The sequence below is a fragment of the Euleptes europaea genome, chromosome 4 (genome assembly GCF_029931775.1).
Source record: "Euleptes europaea isolate rEulEur1 chromosome 4, rEulEur1.hap1, whole genome shotgun sequence".
Taxonomy (NCBI): Eukaryota; Metazoa; Chordata; class Lepidosauria; order Squamata; family Sphaerodactylidae; genus Euleptes; species Euleptes europaea.
Window position 1 is genome coordinate 102,100,596 of NC_079315.1, and position 10,741 is coordinate 102,111,336.

Here is a 10,741-nt window from a genome sequence, read left to right on the forward strand (position 1 = left end):
AAGGCCCTGCTGGATCAGACCAAGGCCCATCAAGTCCAGCAGTCTGTTCACACAGGGGCCAACCAGGTGCCTCTAGGAAGCCACTAACAAGACGAGTGCAGCAGCACCATCTTGCCTGTGTTCCACCGCACCCAAAATAATAGGCATGCTCCTCTGATACTAGAGAGAATACGTATGCAGCATGACCAGTATCCATTCTAACTAACAGCCATGAATACCCCTCTCCTCCATGAATATGTCCACTCCCCTCTTAAAGCCCTCCCAAGCTGGCAGCCATCACCACATCCTGGGGCAGGGAGTTCCACAGTTTAACTATGTGTTGTGTGAAAAAATACTTTGTTTTATCTGTTTTGAATCTCTCACCCTCCAGCTTTAGCAGATGACCCTGTGTTCTAGTCGTCTTGTCCAATACAGCCTGCTCAGGTTTCTCTTCATAGGGTTGCCAGCTCTGGGTTGGGACATTCCTGGAGATCTGGGGGGGGGGAGCTTGGGGAGGGTGAAGGGTAGAGAGCTCACCAAGGATGTGATGCCATAAAGTCTAACATCCAAAGTGGACATTTTCTCTAGTCAGTTCTCTAGGGGAACTGATTTTTAGTGTATAGATCAGTTTGTAATTCCAGGAGATCTCCAGAAGATCTCCAAACCCTGTTCACTGGTAATGGTAAGCTAGAAGAAGCTCTTTGGCTCTGCCTTTTGACCACTTGCTATTATAAAGAGTGAGTTGTAAATGAGGTCATGCAGCCCTGGATCTGTCTAGAATTAATACACATTGTTTTGTGTGAGGCTGCTTTCTGTGTTGTATACCATGCACAGAGTTAGGGATGTATGAGATTTAGAAGGGAAATACATATGTGTATTGTTGCAAATCTAACATACCCCTTTAGCTTCTGTCACCTGTAGTCATGTAGCTCAGCTATCGTTAGTGTTAGTGTATTTTATGTGCGACCCAAGACAATTCTTCTTCTTCCAATGTGGCCCAGGGAAGCCAAAAGATTGGACACCCGTGGTCTAGAAACTGAGGGCTGAAGGAGAAGAAACTATAGTTTAGCAGTTTCATAAACCTTGCTAGCAGCAGCAATAAGAGAGGGACATTGGGACCAATGTTCAGATACTCTTGAGTCATTCTAGCTGTGTGTGAAGAAGTGAGCTGTGACTCAGGATAGCTCAGAAATTTTGTTATTCTTTAAGGTGCTACTGGACTCTTGCTCTTTTCTACTGGTCTCGAGTATCCGGTATCAGAACCAGTGTCTTGGAGTGCACTGTAGCTCTGAAAATGGTTTTTGAAGCTTTTCCCCTGTTTGGTTTGGTACAAACAGTGTGGCTGTTAAAGAAAAATAAACTGGTTTTGAGGTTACCTGCTAATTAACAACCAAGATTAAATGTGCCTCACATTTTTATTGTATTAATGAAGCATGTTCTCTGCTGCTAATATTGCAAGCCAGATTGTATTATAACTTCATGTGCTGAGCTTACTGTCTTTGGAATAGCAAGGGCTACACAGTGTGATGTTTCTTTTTATACATATACAGACTTTGCTTTTTACAGGGTGCTCTTATTTGTTAGGATGTTTAAAAAATACCGTCATTGCTTTGCTCTTTTAAAGAGGGATCTTCCATGCTGATAAACCCTCTCATTTTCTCTCTGCTGATTACAGAATGACTGAAGATTTAACAGACGATGGGCCATATGTACCCTGACGGCATTTTGTATATAGAGACATGTTGCTTGCTATGGCATCTGAGACTGAAAAGGCCAATGCTCTTCTCCAGTCATTCAGCACAGCTTCTGTTGTTTCAAGCCTAGGATTGGGAATTTTCTGCTTTGCAGCAGATAGATTTCTACAGTTTTCTTTGATTCAACAAAATGACTGGTTGCGGGCAATCTCTGATAACTCTGTGCACGGTGTTGTGGGTTTGTGGTCCTGGGCAATAGTGATTGGACTCAAGAAGAAAAGCGACTTTTCAGAGGTATTTTTTGCTGGTTTCCTCTCATCTGTGATTGACATGGATCACTTTATCCTAGCTGGCTCGTTTTCGTTAAAGGTAAGCAAAACCTTAACTTAATAAACTATGTATCTGTGAACATATACATATACAAAGACTAGTGGAAATATTGAAGCTTAATGTTGCACAGAGGTTTTTTTAGGGGAAATCTATGGACAATTTAACACCAGAAGTTAGGACTGTGAGCTTGAACACATGAAGCTTCCTTCTACTGAATCAGACCCTTGGTCCATCAGAGTCAGTATTGTCTACTCAGTCCGACAGCGGCTCTCCAGGATCGCAGGCAGAGGTCTTTCACATCACCTACTTGCCTAGTCCCTTTAACTGGAGATGCCAGGGATTGAACCTGGGACTTCCTGCATGCCAAGCAGATGCTCTACCACTGAGCCACAGCACCTCCCCACCTTCAAGTGGGTTAATAGATTAAGAGAGCAGTCTTAAGCATGTCTATTCAGATTCCTACTCAGGTCTGTTCAGTGGGGCTTATTCCCTGGAAAGTGTTCTTAAGGATTGCACTGTGAGGCTATAATGCACCAGTGGCAAACCTATGGACATAGTCATGCTAGTGGTGAGGAACCCATTGTCACCCCCTACCCCCGCTCTATCCCATCATGAAAGCACCTGAAAGGAGATCACTGTCTGCAGATTACCATCAAAACACACATGGATGCACTCTTATTTTACTACTAGCTGTACCCGGCCACGTGTTGCTGTGGCCCAGTGGAAAAGAAAGAAAAGAGAAAGCGCACGTTTCTAATATGTTTAATTTCACAATGCTTGTGGGTATACAATATTTTTTGTGGTTCCATTGTCTGTGCAGATATAGAGATTGTCTGGTTTGCCGACTCTAGAACACGCAACATGTAATTGTCCATGTGAGAAGCAATCCGTGTCTAGATCTAAACCCCACAATTCTAAAGATTGGCTCTGAGCTTTGTTGATGGTGATTGCAAACGCCAATCGAATTGGGAATTGCAATCTCTTAAACTGAAATGGCATATCTGTTGGAATCATAGGAATGCGAGGAATGAGGACATCTTCACCTTTGAAAGGTTCTGTCAAGATTTCCTAGTTGCAATTTGCCACTTCTCTGGTCTCATGCAAGTAAACCGAGGAATAAAATCTAGCTAGCTAGCTAGGACTTGACGTCAAGCATAATGTTTGTGGATTTTTGGTGCAGTCTGAGAGCATCCCAGCCACATTTGCCCCTGCAACAAGATGGCAAGACCTTTGTACACAACCTCTTTTGAACCACGCCTTTTGCTTGCCTCAGATTTCTCCGTCTTCGACATAAAATGAAGAAAAGTAATAGCACTAAGAACTGATATGAAAAGTTGAAAGCTGATTTGTATTTGTTGCCATCTTCTGGGCTTGGAGTAGGGGTCACTGGGGATGTGGGGGGGAGGTAGTTGTGAATTTCCTGCATTGTGCAGGGGGTTGGACGATGACCATGGTGGTACCTTCCAACTCTGTGATTCTGCAAACTGTTTTTCTGAAGTCCATGAAAGCTCATGGTGAGATGGAGTGTATTAGAATGAAATACCGTATTTTTCGCTCCATAGGACGCACCGCTCCATAAGACGCACCTAGTTTTTAGAGGAGGAAAACAAGAAAAAATCTTGTTTTCCTCCTCTAAAAACGCGGGCAGGGAGCGGGCGCGCCAAGCGCTCAGAGCGGGCGGGGAGGAGGCGGGCGGGCGCTCCAAGAGCTCAGAGCAAGCTGGGAGGAGCCGGGCGGGAGAGGCGCGCCAAGCGCTCAGAGCGGGCCGGGAGGAGGCGGGCGGGCGCGCCAAGCCGCCCCCCCTCCGCTTCCCAGCTGGGAGGTGAGCAAGCGCACAGAGCGGGCTGGGCGGGCGCACAGAGCCGGCTGGGTGCGCTGGAACGGCGCGAGGCAGCTTTCCCCGGCTGCCTCCCAGCGCGCCCAGCCGGCTCTGTGCGCACATTCGCTCTATAAGACGCACTCACATTTCCCCTCACTTTTGAGAAGGAAAAAAGAGCGTCTTATGGAGCGAAAAATACGGTAATTAAATACAGGTTCATGGCAGCTAATTTTATATGCAGGTCCAACAAATAGAGATGCTGCTGATCATATGACATTCTAGCTTGAAACTCAGCTCTGCCACACTCGAGTATTACAAGGACAGCTAACACTTACTTAAGAGCTCTTCTGATAAAGAACTCTAAAGCAGTCCTTTTCATGTGTGCACATTATGCACAGGAGATGGGAGCTTTTCTTTCTGGCAAGAAATCTGATAGCCTCCCTTTCCTTTGCTTGCCCTTTAATGCATGAATATTAGAGAAATCCTGCTGGAATATGGGCAAGGGAGGAATATGGAGGAAAAGATAATCAAGGCTTGACATCGATAGGAAACCCAAATGTTTCCCTTTCCTTGATCTGCCGTAGCTTCTCCTAAATATGAAAGTAAGTGAAAGTGCAAAACCAGTGAATGTACTTGAGAGAGTGAGCACCATTGAACTGGGAGAAAAGGACATTCATAATTTGGCTCTTAGAGTCATGATCTGCATGAGGCTGACTTGAATCCAAGGAGAGACAGGGAGCTTGCCCATCTCCAGCCTTGATCCTGTGTATGATGGATGAAACAACATTGAATTCTTCCAATATATTTCTGCTATTTAATTATATTATGGAGATGCAGGCCTGTAGCCAGGAATGTTATTGTAAAGGAAGATGAGTACACCAAAAGGGGAGGCTATTTAGTATAGCATGTGTTGCTTTAACGGCCAACAGATGGTGCTGTTTTTCAAAAAAAGCATGTTTTTACCTGTCACAGGTGTGACATCTATATAATAGTAGGTATATAAAAACATGCGCGTATTCGAATGCAACGTTGTGTCAAAATTTCAAAGCGATCGGTGAAGAACTTTCGGAGATTTAAGATTTTGAACAAATGAACATTTACATTTTTATTTATATATAATATATATATATATATATTATATATAATAATAATATAATATAAATATATAGAAGATAGATATGCTTATCAGTGCGCAAGATCTGAGCAAGTCTGTTAATGATAGGGCATTTTGGAGGTCAGTAATTCATCGGGTTGCCATACGTCAAAAGTGACTTGACAACGCATAACACACACAAACTCTTATTGGCTACAGTGAGGACTGTGACAGCCCTCAAATAGAAATTGGGTTGTCAACCCTGCAGGGCACCTGTGTTTTTGAAGCTTCATGAAAGACTCTGTGTGTGCGTAAAGTGCCGTCAAGTCGCAGCCGACTTATGGCGACCCCTTATGGGGTTTTCAAGGCAAGAGACTAACAGAGGTGGTTTGCCAGTGCCTTCCTCTGCACAGCAACCCTGGTATTCCTTGGTGGTCTCCCATCCAAGTACTAACCAGGGCTGACCCTGCTTAGCTTCCAAGATCAGGCTGTACCATGCTGCCTTCCCTCCTGAAAGACTCGTAGGTACAGCTAAATCCATCTCTGCACCTTGGTGCTGAGTTTTGCATTTCTGTTGCCTTTCTGCCTTTTCTAAAACACAGAAGTGTTGAAGGAAACAGATCCAGTCCTCACACAGGAACTGACTTGTTTCCACTGGTCTCTAATTCTGTTATATGCCTTGCCTTGTGACACTGGGCGGAGGACATCCTTGGCTCCTGTGTGCTGGGGATTCTAGCCTGCTTGCCAATGAAGAGTCAGGAGAAACAGGGATACTGATGAGTAATGGGCATTGGTCTCAACCCAATTTTTTTTTTATCGGGTACAATTAACAGAGAGGGTGTCATCACCCTATTTATTCCAAGGCGCTTGCCACACATGGGATTCATAAACCAACAGAACTGTGTGTTCTGACAGCGTATGGGGATTTGGTTGCACTTCTATTCTTGGCCAGCCAGGATGCAATCACACTGAAACAATCGGGTGGAATTGTTTCAAAACAGTTGGTTTAAGGATCATAGCTTTAATAGGCTAAATCAGTATCGAGAAGGCCCTTGAATATAGAACTTAGATGAGCATTATCGTCATGAAACCATAGGTCATCCGTGTTCTATTACTATGGATTTACAGTTGATAAATGGATAAAAATGAACATTACCCTTTGAATTTCATTGTATTTTTAATTGTTTTCTCCTATATAGTTAATTTCCCCCTCTTTGTAAGAGTGTTTTATTTTTTTTTAACCAAAGGGAAGGTCAGTCAAATTGTGTACATTGGCTGTCTGAAATTTAAATGATTTTAAGCCAAATAACATTGATACTGTTCTGCTTCATCTGTTGCCAGTAGATGGCAAACTTCACAAGGAGTAGAAATACTTATGACATTTTCTTGGAGTCCTTAATCCTGATACCTCGTCTCTCTCTTAATCTCAGATTTGTATCCTGAGTGACATGCTAAAGTAACGTTTTGGGTTTTTTCGGTTTTTCTTGTAAAGTGTGTGTATATTCATATATGTTTTCTCCTTATTTAAGTGGCAATCTGACGGAACAGGCCAAAGGCTGCAGCTGAAGTTTCTGCGGGGTGGCTGTTCAGAAATGAACAGAAGTCTTATGGCACCTTAAACATTAACAGAAGTTTATTCCAGCGTAAACTTTTGTGGACTTGATCTAACTTCTTCAGATGTTACAAAAGGATCCTCACTGCATTTTATATAGGAAGCGTGAAGGGGAGAGGGAGCAAACTGCAAGGACAAGGGGCCTTATAATGCAATAAGTACTGGGTATTATGTAAAATTAAAGTTAAAAAAATAACATTTCGTCCTGTATTTCCTCCATTATATGGGCCCTTTATCCTGCAAGTTTGTTTTTTCACACCTACATAAAAGAATCATATCCTGGATAGAACTCTCACCAACTAACTATATGTGACCCTCCAGGCCTGGATCTCTGCGGGACAGAGCCTGCATGCATGTGCACAACAGGAAAAATACCTCCCTTTCCCTTGAAGGGAACCCAGTGAGTTCCTTATCTTTTCACAGCAATCTTGTACACTCTCCCATTCCCAGTAAAGGGAACTGATCAGCAGCCTTATTGACCCCCCCAAAACATACAGTTTGACACCAAGATGAACATTCTACAAGAATGTGAAAAAGATCCGCCATCTTGCAAAATAGCGACTACAGAAAAAATGGCAGTCTCTACAATATAAGAGTGTATTTGGCTTTATTGACCCTAGAAACATATAGTTTAACACAAAGATGAGCATCCTATGTGAATTTTAAATATACAAATAAACATATCTGCCATCTTGGAAAATGGCAGCTACAGGAAAAACGTCCCAGAATTGGAATGTCCACCCAAGAAAATTTTAAAGGAATAGTGCCCTGAAACACACACAAACAATAAAATTCTGTGTGCATATTTTTTTGTGGGGGTGTCTTGTGGATCTAGGACTACTGGGTCGCCAAGATCCCAGTCAGACACTCTTAACTACTACACCACATTGGTTTTGTGCATAAGGTTGCTTAATTCCAGTTCTCCAAATACAGGTAACCTAATGGGAATGTTATATAAACTGCTTGCTCATTATGCAAACTGAGAACATTAATTATTGCATTATCCATCAGTTACTTTCCAGCTCTTCCTGTTAACTACCACAAAAAGATGGGGAAGGACCACAGAACACACCTCTTTGTTTGGTTGATGCCAGGGGTTACTTAGGATCTCTTCTGAGAAAACAGCAACGTTTTTCTAGGACAAAGGTTGAGTGAAGCCCTGGGTCCTGGTTTTGTGGCTCCAGAAATAATGGGCTCTGCAAACTCTACAGTTAATGACATGCTTAGATGTCAAATCCTGGAGGTTTACATGGCCACTTCATCTCAAAATAGTGGAGTTTCCGATCAGCTGAGATCTTCACACAACATAGGCCTTTTAAACAGTGTTTGTTTAGCAGAGCATGAGCCAGCGTGGTGTAGTGGTTAAGAGTGGCAGGCTCTAATCTGGAGAACTGGGTTCAATTCCCCACTCCTCCACATGAAGCCTGTTGGGTGACCTTGGACCAGTCATAGTTCTCTCAGAACCTTCTCAGCCCCACCTTACCCTGTAAGGTGCCTGTTGTGAGGGGGGAATGTGATTGTAAGCAGCTTTGAGACTCCTTACAGTAGAGAATAGCCGGTTATAAAAACCATCTCTTCTTCAGAGTCTACAAAGCTGATGCTAGAATAATTTTTCTTAGCTTTTAAGATGCCACAAGACTCCTGACCATATTTTTAACTAAAGTTATAACTGAAGAATGAATGTATAGACTTACTGAAAGGTCAACTTTGGAAACAAGAAGCAATTTTATTATATTAGTCTAGAGCTCAAGAGCCCCGTGGCGCAGAGTGGTAAAGCTGCAATACTGCAGTCCAAACTCTGCTCACGACCTGAGTTCGATCCCAACGGAAGTTGGTTTCAGGTAGCAGGCTCAAGGTTGACTCATCCTTCCATCCTTCCGAGGTCAGTAAAATGAGTACCCAGCTCGCTGGGGGTAAAGGGAAGATGACTGGGGAAGGCACTGGCAAAACACCCCGCAAACAAAGTCTGCCTAGAAAATGTCGGGATGTGACGTCGCCCCATGGGTCAGGAATGACCCGGTGCTTGCACAGGGGACCTTTACCTTTAGAGCTCAGTACTATGCGCATCATTTGGTTACTGTCATCTTCCAGATGGGTGTAAAGATCTGTTTTCCTAGAATTCTGTCTTCAGAAGTGATCTATCTGATCCTCCAATGTTCGTGTCTGTTCTCTGCTACTCGGAGCTATGCTGCTTCTGAACATAGACGTTCGATTAACAACCAGTGGTGGTCCAGAAGCCAGGGTTCAAAATTAGAAAGTTTTGCTGTGTCCAGTTTTCTGTGCTAGGCAATAGTGTCCTTCAGTGCCCCATCCGACTTTCCCCAGATGCCTCAGCTCCTAGAGGAGAGGCGCTTCCCACATCCTGATCTGCCACGGTCCTTCCTTTGCCTTGGTGTGGACCCTTCCTCTCTCTGGGTCTGAGGAGCTGGCAGGAGAGTCCTCAGCCTCACTTGTGGGGGCTTCAATAGCCTTTTACAGGCGGTGCTGATTCTCCCCTCCCCCCATCTTCCCCCATTCGCTAGACACCCAGCATTTCCAGGTCCACCTTCTCTAGTCCAAGCAACCAGCCCAGCACAGGGCCCAGAGCATTCGCCACCTTGAGCTGCATCCAGTTGCCAGGACAACAGCAACACCCCCCTCGTCCACCCAGGGGATTGGCAGGCTCTTCCACCTCCTTGCACTCACCACCTGCCTACAGCCATGGTGAGCATGGCTGTGCCAGCTCACTCCCTGCCCAGGAGCCTGGGTGGCTTGAGTGGGTGACACCCCCATGGTCGCTTTTATTTGTGGGGGGGCACAAATACCAGGATAGCAGCTACCCAACAAAGGTAACATCTTACAAATGGTTTCACGTATCCCACGTTCTGTAGCGCATCTCTGATAATCTTGAAACTCACATACTGCAGGTCTTTTAGAAGTTGGAGTTACCGAAGCCATGTTCTCCAACCACTCAAGCGCGGAAATTAAATGTTGGCATTTCAGCTTAGGAATCTCCCAGGTGTTCTTGGAGTAGGTAGAACTCCCTGTCAAAGTGAGAGGAGCTTACCCGAGTAGATGGCGAGTATTTTTCTGTTTCCCTGTAGCCAAGCAGTCCAGTGAAATAATAAAATTATTTCAGCATTTGCAACAATTGCCCCAACTAAAATAGAGTTGGTGTGGCATAGCAGCTAGAGTGGCCTAGGATCTGACCCGCTCTGCCACGAAGCTCAGCGAGTGACCTCTGGCTGGTCGCACCCTGACTTACCTAACAGGATTGCAAGGATAAAATGGCGAAGGGAAAAAAGAATGCTCTGAGCTCCTTCAAGGAAGGGGGGATGACATTGAGCTACATAAATAAATAAAATTGAGAGAAATGTGTGATATTGACAAGTGGGGGTCATTGGGGCCCCCACATGGCATGCAGCATTCAGAACACTATGGACAAATGAGACCTTTCCAGCCTGTGTGTTAAGTGCAGTCAAGTCGCTTCTGACTCATGGCGACCCTATGAATCAATGTCCTCCAAAATGTTTCCAGCCTGCTGATACAAAAGTTCAGATTGATAAAGGAGTTATAAAATGGCAAACAAACTGTTCTTTCCTTGTAATGCAATGGGATGTTGTGTTTTGTCTTTCCCTCAGGCTGCTGTGACACTTCCACAGAGACCATTTCTTCATTGTTCTACTGTGATTCCAGTTGTGTGCCTGATGCTGAAGTTTATTATGCACCTTTTCAAGCTGAAGGATTCCTGGTGTTTTCTGCCCTGGATGCTGTTTATATCCTGGACCTCGCATCACGTTCGAGATGGAATTCGTCACGGCCTGTGGATCTGTCCATTTGGAAAGACTGCGCCCTTGCCATACTGGCTTTATGTGGCAATCACTGCATCTTTACCTCATTTCTGTTCCTTTGTTATGTATTTAACAGGAACAAGGGAACTGATGTCTATAAAACATGGGATTCATATTGATGTCTAAGGATGTCACAGGTGGTTATGGTTGCGTCACTGAAATTATTCCCTCAGGTGTTCTCAGGTCTAACCTGAAACCATGTTGCTTATTATAGCTGTGATTCCCTGAGGCTACTGCTGCACAAGATAATGTTATTGGTTAATGTTCCAGTTAGCATATTCGTTAGAATCTTCTTTTGCAGACCATTTCTTTTGTTGATTCCCAAACAGATCTGAATATTTTGTGAGAAAACAGTAACAACTGCTGTTCCTGGATTTGAGTTTA

The 10,741-nt window shown here is 44.1% G+C and overlaps 1 protein-coding gene across 1 annotated transcript; it reads left to right on the plus strand.

Moving 5' to 3' along the window:
* Window positions 1-1,656: 1,656 nt before the first annotated feature.
* TMEM267 (transmembrane protein 267) lies at window positions 1,657-10,525 on the plus strand. The gene is made up of 2 exons (XM_056848755.1): window positions 1,657-2,042; window positions 10,148-10,525. Exons 1-2 carry the CDS (start codon window positions 1,719-1,721, stop codon window positions 10,481-10,483), a joined length of 660 nt encoding a protein of 219 aa, XP_056704733.1. The 5' UTR covers window positions 1,657-1,718; the 3' UTR covers window positions 10,484-10,525.
* The last annotated feature ends 216 nt before the right edge of the window (window positions 10,526-10,741 follow it).